Raw genomic sequence first — 24300 nt, 5'->3', positions numbered from 1 at the left:
ATAAACCCCCTCACAAGTGAATTCTAAAGATTAATCTCCGACCAGGAGAGCAATCATTTTATCTCCCATTCTAAGAGAATGGACTTGAGGACATGGGGAGGGGGAAGGGTAAGCTGGGATGAAGTGAGAGAGAGGCAGTGACATATATACACTACCAAATGTAAGTAGATAGCTAGTGGGAAGCAGCTGCATAGCACAGGGTGATCAGCTCAGTGCTTTGTCACCACCTAGAGAGGTGGGATAGGGAGGGTGGGAGGGAGATGCAAGAGGGAAGGGGATATTGGGATATATGTATGCGTATAGCTGATTCACTTTGTTATACAGCAGAAACTAACACAACAACATTGTAAAGCAACTACAATAAAGATGTTAAAAAAAAAGATCAACTCAGTACAGTTAATATTTACCATTTCCTTGTACGAAAAAAGACTACAATATAATAACCAAGCTATCAAGAAAACTCTGACCCTTAAAACTAGGCCACCACTTCATGGGTAAAAAAATGATTTTGTCATGGAAATTATAACAAATAAGATTTTCTTTAAAGAAAATAAACATCCCAAAGCAATCTACAGATTCAATGCAATCCCTATCAAATTACCAATGGCATTTTTTACAGAATTAATTAGAACAAAAAGTCTTAAAATTTGTATGGAGACACAAAAGACCCTGAATAGCCAAAGCAGTCTTGAGGGAAAAAAGCAGAGCTGGAGGAATCAGACTCCCTGACTTCAGACAATACTACAAAGCTAGGTAATCAAGACAATATGGTACTGGCTCAAAAACAGAAATATAGATCAATGGAACAACATAGAAAGCCCAGAGATAAACCTATGCACCTATGGTCAGCTAATTTATGACAAAGGATGTAAGGATATACGAGACGGTCTCTTCAATAAGTGGTGCTGGGAAAACTGGACAGCTACATGTAAAAGAATGAAATTAGAACACTCCCTAACATCATACACAAAAATAAACTCAAATTGGATTCGAGACCTAAATGTAAGACCAGACACTATAAAGCTCTTAGAGGAAAACATAGGAAGAACACTCTTTGACATAAATCACAGCAAGATATTTTTTGATCCACCTCCTAGAGTAATGGAAATAAAAACAAAAATAAACAAATGGGACCTAATGAAACTTCAAAGCTTTTACACAGCAAAGGAAACCATACACAAGACGAAAAGACAACCCTCAGAATGGGAGAAAATATTTGCAAATGAAGCAACGGACAAAGGATTAATCTCCAAAATATATAAACAGCTAATGCAGCTCAATATTAAAAAAACAAACAACCCAATCCAAAAATGGGCAGAAGAGCTAAATAGACATGTCTCCAAAGACACACAGATGGCCAAGAAGCACATGAAAAGCTGCTCAACATCACTAATTGAGAAATGCAAATCAAAACCACAACGAGGTATCACCTCACACCAGTTAGAATGGACATCATCAGAAAATCTACAAACAACAAATGCTAGAGAGGGTGTGGAGAAAAGGGAACCCTCTTGCACTGTTGGTGAGAATGTAAATTGATAACAGCCACTATGGAGAACAGTATGGAGGTTCCTTAGAAAGCTAAAAATAGAATTCCCATATGACCCAGCAATCCCACTACTCGGCATATACCCAGAGAAAACCATAATTCAAAAAGACACATGAACCCCAATGTTCACTGCAGCACTGTTTACAATCACTGCAGCTCTATTTACAATAGCCAGGTCATGGAAGCAACCTAAATGCCCATCGACAGACAAATGGATAAAGAAGACGTGGTACATATATACAATGGAATATTACTCAGCTATAAAAAGGAACGAAATTGGGTCATTTGTTGAGACGTGGATGGATCTAGAGACTGTCCTACAGAGTGAAGTAAGTCAGAAAGAGAAATATATCGTATATTAACGCATATATTTGGAACCTAGAAAAATGGTACAGATGAACCGGTTTGCAGGGCAGAAATAGAGACACAGATGTAGAGCACAAATGTATGAACACCAAGGGGTAAAGCAGTCGGGGGGGGGTGTGATGCATGGGAGATTGGGATTGACATGTATACACTGATGTGTGTAAAACTGATGACTAATAAGAACCTGCTGTATAAAAAAATAAATAGGGCTTCCCTGGTGGCACAGTAGGTGGGAATCTGCCTGCCAATGCAGGGGATACGGGTTCAATCCCTGGCCCGGGAAGATTCCCACATGCCGCGGAACAACTAAGCCATGTGCCACGACTACTGAGCCTGCACTCTAGAGCCCATGCTCTGCAGCAGGAGAGGCCACGACAATGAGAAGCCCGCGCACCACTCTCTGCAACTAGAGAAAGCCTGCGCACAGAACAAAGACCCAACACAGCCAAAAATAAAAACAAATAAATTTATAAAAATAAATAAATAAAATAAAATTTAAAAAATAAATAAATAAAATAAAATAAACGTAATAGCATTCCCACCAGTGAGACTCATAATCTGATCCGGTGGTTCTCAAACTTGAGTGTACGTAAGGCTCACTCAGAGGGCTGGTAAAGCCGATTGGTGGGTCTCACCCCCGTATCTGATTCATCAGGTCTACAGCATAGCTCCCAGCATGCAAATTTGCATTTCTTACAAGTTCTCAGGGACTACATTTTGAGAACCACTGACTAAACCTCAGAACCACAATTTAGTTCCAAAGTAACTAAAAATGTTGCTTACGGTCCTGAATGAAGTAGGGATCAGCTTCGGGAGCATACTGTTCACTGAAGTCGACCAAGGCATCCTGTCCATATGGCTGCCGGCGTCCCGTGACGGGGATGTTACACAGCTGGGCATAATCATCTGAGAAGGAAATGACAATGAATGTGACACACCATCGCTGTTTGCTCACACCTGGATGCACCCAGTCACCACGTGCCCCATCTCCCACACACACCCCTGATCCTGAAACATCTCAATATTCTTTATGGATGCTCTATACATCCACATACAATTCATGCTGTATAACATAATTAAGATTCTGAATAGCAGACCCAACACAGTAGCTGAACAGTTGGTAGAATGTATCCCAGGAGAGTAAAGGACTGAAAAAATGAGCCATCGGAGAGTGCTGCAAGCCTTTTGGAAGAATGGCTTTATCTGAACCCATCAGGTGTTTTCATCAAAACATTTAAAGTGTATAAAGTAGTCATTCATACAGAGATACACTTTTCCACTCACTAGAGAGAGAAAAAAATGCATCTCCGGTGATCCAAAAATGAGACACAACCAAACGAAGATGCAACTAAGTACCATTTGAATTTTGTACCTACTATTATACTTCTCTACTCAAGACCTGGTCCTTATGAATAACATTTATAGCAGTGATGGCGATGATCATTATCATGACAGTAATAGTGAAGTAATGGTACTAGTAATAATAGCTAAGAGTTGTATAATGTTTGCTCTGTGCCAGATACTGTTTTAAGCACTTAATACACATTAATTCACTAAAATATTTACACCACCCTATGAAAAGCTACTATTATCTCCATTTTACCAATGGGAAGTAGAAGCATGGAGTGGCTAAATGACAACTGGTATGAGGCAGCACCATACTTGAACTCAGTCATGCAGCTGAAGGGCGTACACTTAACAGTCTTCCCCTCCTGCATCTACCTTAGCTCCTTTGTAATTCTTGTCTTTGCCTCTTCTGCACCTTAGCTAAATTCATCTGCAGTTACCATTTCTTGAGGCCACATTCCCATTCCCTGGCCATCTGACTTAATTCCCCTTTAGTCCTCCTCACAGGACCCACCTAGCACATGGGATCTTGGTTCTCCACATGTTCGGGGATGATTGTGCTTTCAGTGCATTTCACGGTCTCAGGCTCTTACCCGTACTTTGGAGCAGAGTTATTTAGAAGGTCTAGAGAGGAAAGCTTTAGAAGAGATATCTTCATTCTCTGCACATTTTATAGAAAATATACTGCCCAAGGATTTATCCAGCAGTTGGTGAAAATTCTGGGGCTACCTAGACTTCAACATCTCTGCTGGAACTGAGAGCTGCAGGTCAGCCGGCCCCAGGACTGGCTGGACACTCAGGGCAGCCACACCAGGCAGCAGCCACACTTGCCTGGACCAGAGATTGAAGGAGTTTTCCTCTATTTTAGTTCCTTCTGTAACAAAACTAAAGAAAGGCACTGAGGCAAGTGTGTGAACTCTCAAGGCTTTCTTCCATCACCTTCCTCTTAAAGGAGTCAAAGGTGTGTGTGAGGTATGTGTGTGTATGCGCACGCATGCACGTGCATACACCCGCACATTCTCCCCTAAAGTGCAAAAAGGGAGCGTAAAAGCAGAAAAGACCCTGAACCCCTAGACAGCGTAGGATCATGGTTGCCCCTTCCTAAAATTCTTCTTGTGGGAAGCATTCCAGGAATGGCACACACTCCCATCGCAGACATCCCCAAGCACTTCCTCATGAAACCATTTCATGAGAAATATTAATTTCATTAAGGAAATAGCTAAACCTGGAAAAAGATCGTTGACTCACAAAAATAAAGCTTCAAACAAAGAGAACACAAATGGTTGTCAGTTCTGCTTCAGGTTTGAAAGAGAAGAATTAAGGATTTCCCTGCAAAGGCAAGATCGCAGAAATGTTTACAAGTTTCACACACTGAGGTCATTTTCTCTCATGACTTTTTATATATGTTTGTTGTACATCTGAAAGGGAGACAACGTTTTGTATCCAGGCAACAGTTGTGATCAAGAGTGGATATTTAAAAAAGTTAATTCATGCTCTTATTTTGCAAACCTAAGTCCAGAGATGGCTGAGCAGTATGCTCCTCGTCAGCATCTCGATCCCAAGTCCCGGGCCCATGGCTTTTCCCCTAGACCATGCCTCTTCCACCAAGAAATGACCTGGTCTCCACCCTCCAAGCTCTTACCATCTAACATCACAAAAGGAAGGGATCAAATGGGAGAGGAGTGGAGGAGGAATGGACTTCTGTTCCTGTGTGATGTTTAGGAACAGCTTCCTAGAAAAGGAACACTTGACCTGAAACTAAGTAGATGAGAAGGATTTACTTAATAGAAGGTATTTGGGATTCTAAAAAGAGTTTACCCAAAGGCATCACAAAAGCAAACTGTAAGCTGTGTTTGGGGACTACCAAGTAGTTCCTAAGAAAGGCTTTGGACGTGACCCAGGCCGTAAAGGGAAGCAGAGGAGAGTCATGGGCAGGGGACCCTCTGCGGTTTTCTGCATCTTCCTTCCCCTCCCTTCATCCCTGGACATGCATTTTTCTCAAGTTTCTAGAACTTACTGTCCTTTGCTGCTTCACTTTATCTAACATGTTACCAATCCAAACTTCAAGATTTTTGGTCAGTTATCAAAACATCATTTCTACATTAAATGTACTCTCTTGTATTTGAAGATGTGCTACAGTCCCATCAACACCAGGACATGCATTTTGAGTTATTTTTCTGGGAGCATGATGGGTCTATCCTAATCCATCCATGCTGCCTCTCCCATTGCGCACATCTGCTCTCGTTCTTGGCCAGGGTCAAGGGTGAAATGAGCACGGGGTAATGAAAAGAACATGGGCTTCAGAGGCAGAAGCTGGGGCTCAAGTCCTGACTGTACCACTTACTTTCCAGCTTAGCAACTGTGGGCAAGCCTCAGTTTTCACATCTGTCACATGGGGATAATTCCTGTTTGCCTCTCTGTTACTGGTGTATTAAAAAATGAGATGATGTTATGGAACTGTTCATAAATTTTGAAGCACCAAGAAAATGGAGGTTACAATTTTTTCTTTTAGGTAAAATCACTCATGTCCCTGCTAAACATCTGGAAATAAATGAGGATTTGCAAAGACGGTATCAGAATGATTGATATAACACAGTGTTAGCAAAACTTTAAACATAGTTGTCAATGGGCAAAAACTTGTACAATAAATTAAGAGCAATGAAAGCACAGTCTCCAGATGTTTTTAGATATTGTTTCAAGATTTGAAATTTTTAAATAGATGGAGGGAAACTCCAACTCAGTTAACAGAGAAAGATGTCTTCATCTCAAAAATTATCGACTGCCTGGGCAAATTTAATTGCTTGATCAGACAGTGATAAGGTATCAGCAACAACACATTATAACACTAGATCAACAAAACTCAAAATACAGGGGGAAAAACTGATGTTCAGCAGTTGTTAGTATACGCTCGACCCCTTTAGAAATGCCTTGAGTAGCCAGTAGGTTTCTCATCATCTTTTAAGGCAACAACTGGAACATCGTGGAGTTTTCTAGTGAACCCTGGGTAAGGGGTCTCCTCCAGGATCTGGGCACATGCACCTTTCTAACATGTGCTGGATCTCTGAGCATCCCAAGCCACACCAGAGCCCACTGAGCTTGGAGGTGCTTGGCCTTGGTTATCCCTAGGGCTGGGTCATGGCTATAGTCCAGCTGGGGAGGCAATGAGTTGTGGTTGGCTGAGGCTGTGGAGCTGGGAATAGCAGATCCCTGAACTGTTTCCACAGCTCCTGATGGCAGCCCATGGGAATCTCTTGGCTGCCACTTCATCCAGCTCAACATGTAGAGAAGAACACATTTTTTGTCCCTAGAGTCTTTTTCCTTCTGCAAGACACTCCTTATTTAAGCAAGTTGATGACAATTAAGCACCTGGTTGTCTGGGGCTTGGTGCAAAGGAAGAGCTCTGCTTAGCAGGGCTTGTACTTTGTGAGGCAAATGCCATTTCTGGGACGCCATACAATGTGTCCGTCCAGGATCTAGCCAAATATGAATGTGAAATGAATAGGAAGTGGAAATATTCACACCTCAAAGTCCCCCCACTCATTGCACTCTTCACCTCTGCAGGCACAAATGCTAAGCTCTTGATCAAAGCTATGAAAGACAGACACATATGGGATGGTGTGGGCCGCCATCACTTACGTGGTCTAAACAAGATCCAGGCTATGGACCACGCTCAGTTCCCTGGCATGGCAGATTCACATGACAGATAGTACTGCTTTGATTTTAATTCTAAATTGAAAAAAAAAGTTTAAAAATTGCCCCCCTGGAGCCGAGAGGTCTGGGGCCCCCGCTGTCAGCAGCAATGGGAAGCACATTATCATATCCTGGCAGGAAATCTCCTTCCTTATGACAGACACATCTGTAGGGCTGGGTCTGGACAGTCACACATCACAATGCCAATCAGGCATGTGAGGAAACTGGGAGGTGAAGTCTGACTGAGGCAGATTAAATTCAGCTGCTTTTAGAAATGATGAAGAGGCTGCACTTTGTTCTCCACACATCAGGGCTGAAAACCTAGTGCTCTAAAGTTTGAAGTGCATGATTTTCAAATAAAGGAGAAGGACCAATTCATATGCATAAGGAAAAATGGGTCATATTTTACTGAAACTTCTAGATCAGGTGTTTTTCCTACAGGCCTCCACATGTACTATTAATTGATGATGGTGTTTGGAAAACATACACACCAGGAAATGGAGGAAGGAGACAGGGAGAATGGAACGAATATTTACCTGAGCGCATGCTGAGCCAGTAGTATAATCGGCATTTTTCTTTGAAATTAGCAAAAGCTATGGAATTAGAAAAATGTTGACCATTTACAGAACATACCATCCAGTACTGATGACAGAAGAAGGAACGTAAGAGAGAGGATGCTACTGGTGATGCCACACCCTGTGGAACTGGACATCTGTTTAGGTGTCTGTCTGCTTATGCTCATTCTCAGAGAGTACATACACTCTTATCCACAGTGCCTGGTGAGCAGGCAGTGAACCTGCTTTCCTGATGTTAAAACTTGCTGAGTTGTGAGAGATAATTAGGTATCCGAAAAAGCAGCAGTCCCCAGCCTTTGTGGCACCAGGGACAGGTTTCATGGAAGACGATATTTCCACGGACTGGGGGGAGGTTCAGGTGGTAATGCGAGCGATGGGGAGCGGCAGATGAAGCTTCGCTCGCTCATCCGCTGCTCGCCTCCTGCTGTACAGCCTGGTACCAGTCCGCGGCCTGGGGGTTGGGGACCCCCTGCTAAAAAGAGAAGCACCCAGAGTCAAAAGCCCGGGGTTCTAGTCCTACTGCTTCCATCATTGGATGAATGGATAAAGACGATGTGGCACATATATACAGTGGAATATTACTCAGCCATAAAAAGAAACGAAATTGAGTTACTTGTAGTGAGGTGGATGGACCTAGAGTCTGTCATACAGAGTGAAGTAGGTCAGAAAGAGAAAAACAAATACCGTATGCTGACACATATATATATGGAATCTAAGAAAAAAAATGTCATGAAAAACCTAGGGGTAAGACGGGAATAAAGACAGACCTACTAGAGAATGGACTTGGGGATATGGAGAGGGGGAGGGGTGAGCTGTGACGGGGTGAGAGAGTGGCATGGACATATATACACTATCAAATGTAACATAGATAGCTAGTGGGAAGCAGCCGCATAGCACAGGGAGATCAGCTCGGTGCTTTGTGACCACCTAGAGGGGTGGGATGGGGAGGGGGGAGGGAGGGAGATGCAAGAGGGAAGAGATTTGGGAACATATGTATATGTATAACTGATTCACTTTGTTATAAAGCAGAAACTAACACATCATTGTAAAGCAATTATACTCCAATAAAGGTGTAAAAAAAATAATAATAAAAAGAGAAGCACCCAGAGTCAAAAGCCCGGGGTTCTAGTCCTACTGCTTCCTATTCTTTGGACTAGATACCTTCCTTTGAGCTGTGTCTGTTGAACAGGATTATGGTGCTGTGCCTTAGCAGCATTAAAGGCAGTTCATTGCTCCATTCAGTGATTGACTCACTCATCTGACCAGAGGCTGAGAATATTACAGGCAGCGTGGGGTTTGGGAGAGAGAGAGGAAGGATAAAATGACAGTACACTGACATGTGCAGTAGTGCATGAAGAAGAGGTAATGCCTAGAGTCAGCCAGGAAGAGCTGCGGAAGCCTTCACCTTGGAGATGAGCATCTACAGAAAGGGGGTCAGCCAGGTGAAGAAGAGGAGGGAAGGTAACTCAGAGTCATAGGCGTATATAACAGATAAGAAAGTCTTAGGGAAATGAAAGGACCACATAAATGCTGCCTACTACCGATCCCTGCTAAAGAACAGTCGAAAAAAGGAAAGTTAGCTAACATGAACTATTAAGCTCCTGTGTGCTAGGTGCTGTGTACCTTTGCACACACTTTTCCCTTTATATCTCAGAATCCTATGAAATAACTGTAATTAGCTCCTTTTGTCTCCGATAAGGAAGCTAAGGTTTACAGCATAACTGTCCTAGCTTAGTTGAAGGATTGACTCTGTTGGTCTATCTGCAAAACCATGCTCTTTGAATTCCACAGCTGCCCTTCTGAAACCCTTAGAAGAAAATTATTAAATACATTCCCTAGACTGTAAGTATCAGGTAAGTACTTAGTTCAGCAATAAGCATTTCTGACTAAAATTCCAGGGAGAGTAATAACCGTGAATGCTGGTGAGCTCAGCCCCACCAGGGTCAGCTTTATCATTAGCAGGATTTATATTTATTGAATTTGCTCAATTTATTAGGTGGAAGAGATCAAATTGCTTAATGTTTAATTAAATTGTACTTGTCGAGGAGAGGGAAGTAATGAAGTCTAGTCTCGGCAGGGTTTACATTCTGTGGGACGCCTGTAAATGTTAATGCTCTAAGGAAACTCACAGGCTGTAGACCAACCAAGTTCCCTCACCCCCAACCTTCACCTAATGCTGCCCCTTCCAAGTTCAGTCACTCCCAGCATTTTCCATCACACTGCTGTTTACGTAGCCAGACTATAACTGGAGAGAGAGATTTGTTGGGTGTGAATGCCAAAACAATGGAGGTTCCATTTAGAAATCCATTTCTAAAACATGGATTCAACATTTATAGACTTGTAACAGCATTAAATTATGCCACACATGAAAACCTTAAAATAATGATTGATAACATGAATTTCTCAGGAAGGACTGCATGAAAGGTTTCCCCTACTTCTAAGTAAACAGGGCTTTGGAAATAAAACATTAAGTCTTGCATTCAGGCCATCTCAGAGGAAATTAGGAATGAAGTAACTTCTAATATTCGATGAGACAAGACTGGACAATGCAATGAACAGGCAAATAGGAGGAAAGTTCAACATGTTAATTTTCTAGGCTGATCTACTTCATATTTTTCCAACTGGAAGGACAGATAAACTGTTTCATTTCCTGCTTTCCTAATCATTAAGTGCCACTCTGAAGTGACAAACTGAGAAGTCAACAATTAGGAAAAATAAATATTATATGGAAGGAATACATTTTGTTTTTTCTGTTATGTTTTTTGCATTAACCAAGTAAGAATTATTATAAAATTTGAGCTACACATGTGCTTAAGATTAAAGAGGATGTTGCACAACATACGGAATATACTAAATGCCACTGAATTATTCACTATAAAATGCTTAACTTTATGTCATGTGAATTTAACCCCAATTAAAAAACAAGTCAAGAGAAACAAAAAAATGTATTCTTTAAAGTCTGGTATTCATCTAACCTTTCTACTTTTAATTGGTAAAATGAGAAAACAAGACTAGTTGATCTCTAAGGTCCTTTCTAGCTTACATATTCTACAATTCTAAGCAGACATTTTTACTATTAGGCTGCAAAATATTGGGAAGACAATCTGTCACTGAAACTTGTGGGCTATAATATGAGGTAATTACCACCAGATGGCGCTATTGTCTTCAGGTGGTGCTCACACGGGTGTTTCCAGATGACTCAGAATAATGGAATTGAATGCACTGTAAGTAATCATGGACAGTCTAACCTCATTCATTGTCCTGCTGAGGAAACTGAGGTCCAGAGAAATTTAATGATACTTCAAAGGTCAAGTCAGGTTAAATTTTCAAAATATTGTTTTCTTTTAATAAAACTAAATTATTAAAATCTAAGGGTAAAAATAATTGTATCTTAAGTTTTGAAGCTGTTCAAAACTCTCTTAATGAATATTCAAAAGTATAGACCTCAAGGTTATGAAATACAGATGTACTACTGGACCATCATTTGAAGAGCAAGTTCTAGGTAATTAATGCACTATTAAAGTACTGCTAAACATAATTAATAGATTATTCATAAATATGTATCCCAGTTAATTATAGGAAATAAGCTAAAGCTGCAAAGCAAAACTCAACTGTTTTAAGATCTGTAACTCTGTTTTATGGTTTGCTCATAGATTGCTATTTATCTTAATCTGAAGTAACTCCCTTCTTACCTTCCCCTCTGGCTCTATTCAGAATCAGGTACAGTCCTAGTAACTCTTCCCTCTGGCAGTGATTTATTTGGCTACCTCGGTAGCCACTGAAAGATTATGATGTGAATGGTAACTTCTAGGGTTGAACAGTGCACAACTAAAACAACTGTTCGTAACAGCTCTGCTTGCCACTGAGACTTGAAGCTCAGAAGGAAGCATAAAAGAAGGCCTTGTTGTGCCAGGAAGCCTTCCAACGAGCTAATCTTTTGTAATTTGCTTCTTAAGACACTGGCTACTGATGTTGAGCAAAATCATTATCATCCAAGTTTCTGCTCCGTGCAGATTTATGCCAACACGCCTCCTAAGCACTTCCTAGATGCTTTCCTCCCAGTCGTAAGAGGTGCAATCTGTCTGCTGCATGAAGGGAGAGCAGATAAAATTTCCCTCACCCTTCCTCTGCCAGGCGTGCCTGCTCTAGCCATGAGGTCAGCATATAAAAGACATGGGCAGCCAGTGGCTTTTTTCCAGCCATAGTTGTCTTTTAAAGTCAATTAGGAAAAGGTCAAAATAAATACAACATTATTTGATTTCAAAACCTCAAACACAGAACAGGGCTTTAAGCAATTACATACAGTGATATTTTTCATAGTCCCACTCAGCACAGTTCATTTTCTGAGAGTACATTTCAGCTATCAATGAAGAGAAAAAAATCCTATCGGCAAAATTTCTTTAAAATACGTGAAAGTAAAATTTCCACTAAAGAGAAAATCAACACCAAAAAGGCATTTCTAGAAAATCGAATGCCTATTCGTAATGTCTGATTTCAAGGTAGAAAGTTTAAACTGCTAAAAATTTGATTTAAGATCAATTAGGTTGCTTGTTAGTGAAAAATAAAAGTGCTGCTTTTTGTGATCTGATGGATCATTTTACATGCATATCTTAATTTCTCTACTTTGGCTTTACATTAGAAAGATTCTAATAGATACATATGATTATAATAATAATGCAAGTTATTCTCCAGTCAGAATATTTTCAATAACAGAGCATGGCCAAATACCTTCTTAGCACTTCAATGTAGTATAGCTATTAAGAAAATAAGCCTTGAATAAAATTGATACCCCAAAGTCCAAATCGTACACAAACTAAAATTTCAGAAGTGCTCTTGTCACCAACTTTCCATCTTCCCATCAAATTCCCCTCACATTTAGCTGTTCTATAATAGTTGTTGAGGCCACTGAGACAATAGCTTCAACCAGCGCGCTGGTCCTCCCCAGCTGGCATCCCAAACCCTCGCTGACTCACACCAACTCCACGGAATTGGGTTTGGGAACTGCTGCCCAGTTCCAGGACACTCCTCCCAAGTTCTGTCACCAACAGTTTAGCGGGAAATGGAGTAAGTTTTCCCCTTTATGAGAGTTTTTTAAATTTTCCTTTTTAGCTTTCCTTACCCTGAGACAAACCGTGTCTCCTACTATGACAGCAATACGATCATAACCTGAACATGGCTTACTTGCCCATTGCTTTCTCTTCCTTTAAAGCACCTGCCCAAGACAATGTTGTTTTAAGAATCCACATTTTGGCTTCATTTCTAGTGTTCTTCCTCTCATGCAGTCCCTGTTTTTGTGCCTGGCCTTTGTATCATTCATTCCTGTTTATTCACTCCCTTCCACAAGTCCAATATCCCTTTCCTGGTTTTCCCCGACCTGCCATAAAAGCCCTGTCCAGCCGGGGGTCCTGATTGAGTGCTCAGTATCCCACCTCCTCCCTGCCCTTTTCCAGTGTGTATCTGGGGAAGGAGAAGAACGACATTTCACTCCCAACTGAAAATAAAGGCCCTTGCTTAAGTGTGTGTTTGTACAGGATGGTAGTGGGAGCTGGAGAAGCTCTACAAAATGTTTTTCTGGAGAACGCTGAATATTGCCCGAAACCTTCTTTACTGGGTCAGGGGAAGTTTGTCATTTGTGTGGTACAGAATTTCAATAAGGTGAGCACATACCTTTAGCAGAAGGTACCTGATTCTTGAGGGGAGTTATGTGTAGTTAGAGAAAAGCTTTTATTAATTTTATCTGCCCTATTATTCCCTTGAGAGTCACTGCAATGGAAGGTATTGCTTATAAAAACAGTACACATTAGGAACACGTGGGGTCCCCTGTTAACATGGAAACAACAGAATGTGCTCTGCATGTCACACATGGCTACTTAGACTCACACTGTGAGTATACACGTCCCATGTCCTGGTCTTAATTCTCTAATAACTGACAATCACAGTCATGAATTTTTCTACCCAGTAACCTTAGCTGGCCCAAGATGGTAATTCTGCTATACAGATAATGACATACATTAAGTTTAGAACATTAATACTTTACTGTGAAAGTTTTAGAGTAAGGGGTTTTTTGTTGTTGCTATTTAATATGTCTATGATGTTTAAGAGAACCATATACTAGATAATCTGATGGGCCTTGTGATTTCAATTTGAAATATCTAGGATTTTATATTACATGAGAATTCACAGAACTCTATTAGGTCAGTAAGTATTTAGATTCATTAGGGAATTCAATTTGTTGCATTTTAAGCTTGATTTGTGAGATTGATAAGAGCTGCTTAAATACCTAAGAAGAAAATGCTTTTTAGGATTGGAGGCTGCCCTTTCAGGTATATAAAATGCATGAGATAAAATCAAATACATAAAATTTATAAATCAGAGGCCAAAGTGTTAGAGACTTAATTAACTGAGTTTTGATATAGAAATAACTCTCAAGGAAAATTTAATCTGTTCCTTGAGCTATATAAGCAATCACAAAATAAAACTTGATCTTATTTTATATAAAAATATTGGACTTATAAACAGAAGGACAAAATGTTTACGTTGAACTTAAATTCTTAGGTAAGTCCAGGTTTTAACATTGATAAATTGGATACACTGAATGTTCATTTAAAACCCCACCCTGAGTGGTCTTTTCCAGGCACAAGGCCTTTCTCAGACATTATATAGTAACTCACACTGGTAGCCTGGGAGCCTCGAGGGTCACAGAAGCAGCAGGTTCTCTCAGGGGCTGCAGAGATTATCTGGCTCTGCATTAGTCCCCAAACTCTCACCTGCCCCTCATCGTCTTTGACTCTTGCTTACTTTCAAAGAGACTTCTAGCACTGTATAGTAAGGTAACAATGGGGAATAATCATTAGCTCAACTCATATCCTGGAACAAGATTTGATCTATAATCATCGCTAACACCTACGAAGCATTTACTGTATGCCAAGCATCTAACATGCGTTAGCACATTTTTAACCCTCAAACAATCCTTAGGAAGATGTTGCTACTACCATTTTACAAGTGAGGAAACTAACGTAATGATCACATTTAATACCAAGGCTCTATGTGCATAATTCACTACTAAATTTTATTTTGCAATAAGCCTTTTATAGTGAGAAAAGTACTTTCACCCTTTTCGGGAAAGTAAGGGGTAGCCTTCTAAATAAATACAAAGAATCTTTTCAATAAGAAACAATATAAATTGCTTACTTGCCCTTCCATATGGTATCCAATTCAGTCTAGTTCCATGGATACCAAGAATTCTGTCCCAGAGAACTGGACCACTTACCTCTGAGAGTATTCTCTCTGTATATACAGTGTACACATATGGTGGCCACTCAATTTAGGAGGCCTTTTATATCTTTCCAGTTTGATTTAAATTCTCCGCCATAGCTTATTAACAGCTGCACTTTCTTTGATCATAATAATCTGGATCTATGATCACAATGATAAATGCTTTCATACTTACAGAGTATTAATTATCATAACCTCAAAAGAGTTCTCAACTTCGGATATAGGAAAATGAAGTAACTCGCCCAGTGCAATTGACAGAAGCAGTGCCAAAAGCAGAACGAGATCCCTGGACTGCCCAAACCAAAGGCGGTGACCACTCACTGTGCCTCACATGTAGGATGTTCCAGAGTTATTATTAACATTCTTTGGAAACATAGTTCTTGGAAAAGCCTTTAAACTGTGACTGCTGAAAGGCCTTTTGCAACCGCTGCCCAATTACAATATTTTTTCAAGTTTAGTCCATGAGTCAAATCCCTGTCTTACTTCACACCTCCAAGGGTATTATGAAACTTCTTACACTCAGATCTTTGGGAACATGTAAGAGCCATGCACAGATAGGAAAGAAATCACTAGCTTAACTGTTCAAAGACAGATTCCAGATTCTTTCACTCTTACAAAACCATATGAAAAGACGGGGTAGATAAGTTACTAGGAAGTATTAAAAAATAGTGTGTCACAGGAGATGATGAATTTATTACATAAGGATGTTATCTGTACAATTGAATGAGCAATACTGAGGAATGAACTTCTAGTTTAGCAGTACAACATAATTTTATATCATGTCAGTTCTACAGAATTTTACATTTCCTGTAAATACAGACTGTACGTCTGCTCCAAAATTTATTGCCTAGATGTGGCCTTGTAGGTGGTTCAAGTAAAAAATGAAATGAAGGAATATGTAGATAATTTAACTGAAACTGAAGACAGGCAAACTATAAGTAATTTAGACTGCATTTCAGATATGGTTCTCACTAACTGCACCTTGCATATAATAGTTTACTAAACATGTTGTTATTTGACTTTTTAAAAAATAAGAATTAGACATAAATCTATATTACGATCTATAGAATTCTTTACTGACAGAATTGATTTCAAAGTTTTCCTATGCTGTAATGATTATATTTTTCTTCCTGGCACTCAAGTACAAGGATAATCTCTATTCCCACAACCAGAGTTCTCTAATCAAATCTATTTATATATCTATATCTTTGAATTGCTCTGTGAGCAAAACTGAGAGGACCAATGCCTTCGCATTTTGATCAATAGCAGTGTTTCACAAAACATTTTAAGCATTTGACAATTTCTTTTGTGGTACTTCAGTTTCCTTGGAGATTTTTTTTTTTTAAACCCCACTGTGACCTTTCTATGCCTGACCTGCACCTAGTACTTCAGAGGTTAAAACACCTGTGGTGCAGTACACTGTACCAACCAAGAGGTGGCAATCTCTCAACACACTAAGTCTCCCCTCAAAATTTCTTAACTTCTACGTTTTAGATCAAGACTTTATCAATTCTTTATGTTCAGTTTGTTCACAATAAGTCTAATTATTTTAATAATTTACTTAACAGAAGTCTAATTTTTTTTTTGCGGTACGCCGGCCTCTCACGGTTGTGGCCTCTCCCGTTGCGGAGCACAGGCTCCGGACGCGCAGGCTCAGCGGCCATGGCTCACGGGCCCAGCCGCTCCGCGGCATATGGGATCCTCCCAGACCGGGGCACGAACCGTTGTCCCCTGAATCGGCAGGTGGACTCTCAACCACTGCGCCACCAGGGAATCCCCCATAAGTCTAATTATTTTAACAAGATAACCACAGACACTGGGATCCCTGGGTACTTTAGATTCCAGTGTTCAAATATGTCTAATTTTCTTTCATTTGCAGGTCAATAGGTTTTTATTTCCATGAGATAATAGCACCCTACATATCTTGTAACCCATAGGTACATTTTTCCAGAAATTTTTGAGTTTATACTTTTAAGAGTAGCAATAAATAAAAACATTAAAAGTTCATTTTACCTATGTGCTAGGCATCACCAACAGTTTAATTCACTGAGAATTACTGACTTGCTTTAATCCATTAATTCATCACGTATGTATTGTTATCTATTATGGCTACCATGTGCTCGATTCTGATACAGAGTCTAAGTTGGCTAAGCTTACTGATTGGCTCTAAGGCTGTAGAGTTTCTCTCTCAGCAGACAACGCATGAGGAAATTGAAAAAAAATCTCATCCTTAATTTTTCACTTTGTTACTTTTATATTCTAAGTGACACTATTTTTTTTTTTTTTTTTTTTTTTTTTTTTTTTTTTTTGCGGTACGCGGGCTTCTCACTGCTGTGGCCTCTCCCGTTGCGGAGCACAGGCTCCGGACGCGCAGGCTCAGCGGCCATGGCTCACGAGCCCAGCCGCTCCGCGGCATGTGGGATCTTCCCAGACCGGGGCACGAACCCGCGTCCCCTGCATCGGCAGGCGGACTCGCAACCACTGCGCCACCAGGGAAGCCCTAAGTGACACTATTTATCTAAGATGTGCTTTGAGACCTTGGGGAGATAGGGACTGGGGTAACACTAAAGTGGTTGATAGCACAGATGCCTGGATTTGAATCTGCCACTTGCTGGTATCTGACCACGGATGGTAATCTTGTGTGTCTCAGTTCCTCTCCCCCCAAAAGGAGGTAATTATAGACTTACCTCATAGGATGGCTTGGAGAATTAAATATCTTAATTGATGGTAAGCCTCTTGAACAGTGCCTGGCATTGTGTTATACACATGTCAGCTACCATCATTTTTTACTCAGGTGGAGACCCAGAAAAACCAAGCTACATAAAACTCATATTCAATAAACTCCAGATTTGAGAGTTCATGACTTCCTTCTAGCATGGCACTGAAAACTTCCAGAAAGATCAAACAATGACCACCCTCTCTCATTCAAAATATGGACACAATGGTTTGTCTTTCCTGACTTGGTTTTTCGAATAGCTTTTTCTCGCAGAGGCTGGCCATGATAAAGAGCCCAAATTTGATGGTCCTCCCAAAGCAGTTCAGCCATTCTCCCCAAACCAAGGGAAAAAAATTTTTTTTAAGAACAGGCAGGATTAGAGGGTATTGAGAGGGGCAGGAGAAGAAGAGGATGCTGGGGCAGGAATAAGAGAAACTCCAGAGGCTGAGGAAGCAGAGAATGTCAGGACACGACCACTTCAGCAAACTCACTGCCGGGCCGCCCAAAACCATCTGAAACCTTCTCCTAATACCTGGTGTCTGGCCTCCCAGACTTTAGCTGAGGATTAAAATGGGAGCCCCAAGCAGCTCCAGCAATGTACTGAATGGTACAACTAGGCAATTCTTCTCATGTAAAGTGACCCTGACACAATCCATCAGCCTCCACTCACTCACCCGGCATGTGGTACCAGTCTGCACCTGGTACCAATCTGCAAGTTGCCATCTAACTTCAGAGAACACTATTTCAGGAGCCACTCCTACCTCCTCCAACTACCAGTATTCTCAGATGCAGTTTCTGCCTTAGCGAGAATTAGTGCCCATAACCTATTGGACCAGAAGTGTGAAAGCCTGTTTTGGAGCCAAAGCTTTACTTTACACACTGCACTTTAATGCTCAAAGCTGATGACAAGCACTGCGATTTATTACTTAAATTCCTCCAGCACTGTTTCCATCAGTAACTAATTGTTCCCCACAGCAGTGCTGCACTCCTATGGAAACTGGAAATTTCAGTGCCTGACAGGCTGGAATTCATCCGGTGCTTTTATTAACAAATAGACAATATGGTCCTTTCTCAACTATCATGTATTCCCGAAGAGCAACATTTAAAAGGCTCAATGGCAGAATGAGCAAATCAGTCTTAAAATTCACACATTCTCTGCTTCCTCTACGAAAAATTAATAACGGCATTAAAGTCGGTTTTAACAAAATCAGGTTGAATGCTGCTACGTGTCTCTAGAACCTTGCTAGTGTGGTCTGAGGACCAGCAGCAGCATTGCATTGGGACTTGAGAATGCAGAAACCTGCCCACCCACCTCCACCTAGAAACCAGAATCTTTTTTTTTTTTTAATAACATCACCAGGTAATTAACATGCCCATTAATGTTTGTGAAGCAGTGGTCTAGAAGAGAAAGTTTTATATGAGGACAATTATTTCTGCATTTGTCTATACTTAATTTCTTAATTCATGTTCAGATGCTATTAGGTAAGTGTATTTCATGAGAACCTTAGATTTCAGTTACATTTGAAAATGCATTTGATCTGACTCACCCGGCAGTAGTAGCATTAGGTGCTACAACCTGCTAATGCTTACTGTGTGTCAAGCACCATGCTAAGTGTTCATGTATTAACTGATTCTTACAACAACCCTGTGAGGCAAGTGATATTAGTTTCATGTGAAGAAACTAAGGCACAGAGAGACAAAGGAACAAGGCTGTGTAGATGGAAAGTTGCCAAACCAGGATTCCCACCCAGGCAACCTGGCTCCAGAGTCCATGTGCTAATAACCCCTCTGCTCTGGCTCTTCTTGCTTGCTATACTCCGGCAGAAACATGCTCAACGGGAGATGGTTTGGTGTAGATATGACCAGAACATCAGGTACCAATCAAGGAAATGCCAGCTAATCACAGGGCCTCTGGAAAAATTGCTTAACTTTGCCATGGGCTTCTCCCTGGATTCAGGGTAGAGTATCCCTAAGTCTAGTTCAAGGCCCATAATTTCAGGGGTATAAAAGAAATACTCCTTCTGGGATGTCTAACTACTTCCTATACTCCAACAGAAACAGAACAGTGTTTTTCAATATATGTTCCCTGGAACCCTGGGGTCCTTCACAGATACCTCAAGAGCCTAACTAGTTGTTCTCCCTACCAGCTCCAGCATCTTTCACGTTAATGGATTTATATATATTGGAAGTTAAAATAATAATTCCGTTGACAAAAGACTACCTTTTTCTAAAAAAATAAAAGACTGAAAATCACTGATTTTTGAGGATTTGGCTGACTGTAGACTAGTGATTCTTTTTGGAAAATTTATCACCAGTACTGTGCATATATAAGCTAGAAAGAGTGCAGCAAAGATACTAAACTTTTTTTTTTTAATTTGGCATGTGGTACCACTATTTCCTCGTACCCCATACTTTCCTAAAGATATTATACAGTATATATGTGTTCACATGGATTTGTTTGAATTTACATTTAAAATTTTGTTTTGTAAAGTCTCAGTTAAAAATAATTGATGCAATATTCTAGAATTCATTTCTAACACCAAAATAACTTGAATATTCTTTTAAAAACGTAGTCAGTTAGATTTGATTCGCAAAGGCAACTAGCTCATCAGGTTTTCATGCCATAAATACTTAACATCCCAGCATCAGGACAGGGACAGAATAAAGTGCAAATACACGCAGAACCTTTTCATAAAGAAGCTTCCGTAACCCAAGTGTTGGGGTTGCGGACAGAATAGGCACAGCGCTCCTACAAATCAGCAAGAAAAAGACACAAAGTCCAACCAGAGAAATGGTCAAAGGGTATAACTCACTGACAGAGAAACACAAATCATCTATAAACAAGAAAAAGATGCTCCAATTCCCTAGAAATAGGGAGACGCATATAAGATACCCTTCTTACCCATATGATAACAATTGTAAAGACTGAGAATATCTAGTGGTAAAAGGGTATGAGGAAAAGGCATTTCAAACACTGTCAGTGTGAGTGTAAATCTGTCCTGTATTTTTTGGAGAGTAATATAGTATAGTATTTTCATTTGTAGGAATTTTCTTATCAAGACACTTCCACAGCTATATATAAGATACATATGTGAAGGTTCATTGCAGCATTGTTTATAACAGGAAAATCAAGACTGGGGAAGGGCAGGGGTTGGGGGAGACAGACAGCCCAGATGTCCAGTGCTGGAGGTGATTAAATAAACCATGGTACAGGCATACCTTGTTCTACTGTGTGTCGCTTTACTGTTTTTTTTTTTTTTTTAGCAAATTGAAGGCTTGTGGCAGCCTTGCATCAAGCAAGTCCATTGCACCATATTTCCAACCACATTTGCTCACGGCCTGTCTGTGTCACGTTTTGGAAATTCTCACAATATTTCAAACTTTACCACTATTACTACATTTGTTATGGTATTAGTGATCTTTGATGTTACTACTGTAATTGTTGTAGAGTGCCACAAACCCCACCCATATGAGACAGTAAACTTAACTGTGGAAACAAAGGATTTAGAATATTACATAAAACTAATGGAGAAAGCAGCAGCAGGGGCTGAGAGGACTGACTTGAATTCTGAAGGAAGTTCTATTCTAGGGAAAATGCTATTAAACAGCATTGCATACCACAGAGAAATTGTTTGTCAAGGCAGAATCAATTGAGGTGCAAACTTCACTGTTGGCTGTTTTTAAGAAATTACCACAGTCACCCCCATCCCCAGCAATCACCTCCCTGATCAGTCAGCAGCCACCAACAGGAAGGCAAGACCCTCCACCAACAAAAAGATGACTTGCTGAAAGCTCAGGTGATGGTTAGCATTTTCTAGCAATACAGTATTTTTAAATGTCATGTATAGTTTTTTAGACATAATGCTATTGCACACTTAACAGACATAAACACTGTACAGTGTAAATTTAACTTTTATATGCCCTGGGAAACCAAAAAATTTGGGTGACTTGCTTTACTGCAATATTCACTTTATTGTGGTGGTGTGGAACTGAACCCATAATATCTCCAAGGTATGCCTGTACATCCATAAAACAGAGTCTGTGCAGCCATTTAAAAGTTACCATCTTTCACCAGTTCTAAGATACCCTAGATTGCAAAATACATCCTGATATAACAGACACTAAAATGTAAAAAAATCGCTTGTGGCCATTAATAGATGCCATCAATTATAAGATACCCCCAATTTCAGAGATGCTAACAAGTAAATCAAAAAACGTGTGCCTCAGATCGATGATATGGATTTCAGCTTTAAATATTCTCTTAAATATAAATTTATAATAACTAATATGGATTAAAAATATAACAATAATTAATGTATAGAAAAAAGACTTGGATAATTAAAACCAACTGTTAAGAGTGCACATCTTCAGAGGTACAAGCTATTAGGTATAAAATAAGTTATAAGGATATATTGTACAACATGGGGAATATAGCCAATATTTCACAATAACTATAAATGGAGTATAATGCTTAAAAATTGTGAATAATTACATTGTACACCTGTAACATATGGTACATCAACACTGTACTTCAATTAAAAAAAAAGTGTGTGGGGGCTTCCCTGGTGGTGCAGTGGTTAAGAATCCACCTGCCAATGCAGGGAACACGGGTTCAAGCCCTGGTCCGGGAAGATCCCACATGCCGCAGAGCAACTAAGCCCGTGCGCCACAACTACTGAGCCTGCGCTCTAGAGCCTGCGAGCCACAACTACTGTAGCCAGCGCTCTAGAGCCTGCGTGCCACAACTACTGTAGCCAGCACACCTAGAGCCCGTGCTCCACAACAAGAGAAGCCACCGCAATGAGAAGCCCGCGCACCACAACGAAGAGTAGCCCCCCGCTCGCTGCAACTAGAGAAAGCCCGCGCACAGCAACGAAGACCCAGCGCAGCCAAAAATAAATTAGGTAATTAATTAAAAAAAAAAAAAGAGTGAACATCTTCAAGGAGCAGATCTTCAAGGAGCGGAGTTCAGCTGTGATGGGGTAGATGGAGGGGGACATAACCTCTTTGATTAATTCTTTAGAAGAAGGATATATTTTTTTAAAAAATTAAACAATAAAAACACTGCCTAAGTAGAAAGGTTTGAGGTATTCAAGCATCGTGAGAAGATGACTCAAGTCATATATATTATAGTCACTTCCTTAAGATTTCACCTTCTTCTCCTTGTGGCAATTGCCTCTAGGGACAGAGGCTACAGTAACGCTAATAATATACCACACTCCTTGTGTTCCTGCCCTATCTACATCCTCCCAGTTCTCACAACAACTCAACAAGACAGATGCCTCCATTAATGAGCTGCATTGGGTGAGGTTCTCTTTCCCCAAGTCATGCAGCTGCTGTGGGCAGTTCTGAATTCCAGATCCAGATTTTCTGGCCCCAGAACCCATCCCCTTTCCATTTCTGGGCTACTATCATTACCATCTATATCTTTAAGAGGTTGCTCTTCATCCTTTGCTGTTCCTTTTCCTTTTACAGCATTTCAAATTACTTTCTTTTTTGTGCTACATTGGTTTAAGTTATTTCCAAGCTAAAAAGCTAATTTATTATTAAATATCTTGAAGATTACATTCTAATTAACTAAAAATAAATGCAGTTCCTCTTTTCAAGCAATTCTTCCCCTCTTGGCCATTCTGAGAATTTGTTCATTATAAACTCTTTCACTTTATATCCACACAGAATTTTTCCAGCTTTAACAAATCGATTCTATAGTCAAAGACAAAATGCTATACTGAACACTTTCAAGTGCTTTCCTTTAACAGGCAGTAAGTAGCTGTGGCGTCAAGAAGAGAAATAAGCAATTGGCGCACAACCCAACAGTCACCAAGTAGCTCAGCCTGGGAGCCAAGAGTCAGCACCTTCCAGCCCTCCTCCCACATGAGGAGAGGGGAGGAAACTGAGAGCTTAGCCAGTCCCATTTTTTTCCCATTTGACCAAAGGTTTTAACCCCAGGTCTAAAACTTGAAAGTCAAGGAGATTTGTTCAAGTACATTTTACTTACTTTCTACTCTCTTCCTTTATGGAGAGATTCTGTGATCTCTCCCACAAAGAGGTTGACATAAAAACTTGGGCTTTGACCTATATTGTCTATATTAATACTTTTTGCTCTAAGTAGAAACTGTTAGAAATGAGGAGGACTGTGGGGGGGGGGGAAGAAGTATCAGGAAATATAAATTCTAAAGACCTATGCCAGCAACTGCTAAGATGCATTATATTTCTTTGGGTTATCTAGCATTCTTTGGGGAAATGGAATGAGGGTTTCAAAAATTAATGACAAGGTCTGGATTGGAGGTAAACCAGGAGCCGGATGTTATGCAGTCCTGCTCTTCCACTCCCTAAACACACACACGCGTGCACACACACCCCCCTCTGATGAAAGCAAGGTATCAGGAGTGCAGGTGAAGATATATAAGTAAAAGAGAATTGTCAGGCTCCAAAGGATATTTCCAAAGGCCTGCAATAGAAGGAACTAGGTAAGGGCTCACCTGAATCTTTCATGGGGCAGAGGGCACACTGCATACCCCAGGCCTCTCCATACAAACAGCAGCACTCAGTATATGTTGTCTGCTTGCCTACAAGAGGCCGGCTACACACATACTCATCACTCAGATGTTCCCAGCACAGATCTTGGTAGACATCGGTTTCTTCAATTTGTTCTGAAAAGGAAGACATGGTTCCATGACAATTGCACTATTATTCCTATTTCATAAACACTGTGGTAGAAGCCAGCGAGTCTCAAAGTTTCCATCCCTATTTCTAAGAGTGACTTCCAAGCAAAAGTCTGA

General features: G+C 40.4%; 1 protein-coding gene across 7 annotated transcripts in view; it reads right to left on the bottom strand.

Moving 5' to 3' along the window:
* Positions 1 to 24300, bottom strand: part of LTBP1 (latent transforming growth factor beta binding protein 1) — a 429217-nt gene that overhangs the window by 6162 nt on the left and 398755 nt on the right. For all 7 annotated transcript variants that reach the window (XM_082641886.1, XM_082641887.1, XM_082641888.1 and 4 more), the window contains 2 exons: positions 24001 to 24171; positions 2699 to 2821 (listed from right to left, as the gene is read on the bottom strand). In XM_082641886.1, coding sequence (XP_082498012.1) covers positions 2699 to 2821; positions 24001 to 24171 — 294 coding nt within the window. The remainder of the gene's footprint in view (positions 1 to 2698; positions 2822 to 24000; positions 24172 to 24300) is intronic.

This window comes from Mesoplodon mirus (assembly GCF_964341445.2).
Source record: "Mesoplodon mirus genome assembly, chromosome: 14".
NCBI classification, from domain to species: Eukaryota; Metazoa; Chordata; class Mammalia; order Artiodactyla; family Ziphiidae; genus Mesoplodon; species Mesoplodon mirus.
The sequence above is the reverse complement of the archived record's forward strand: the minus strand, read 5'-3'. Positions and strand labels throughout refer to the sequence as shown.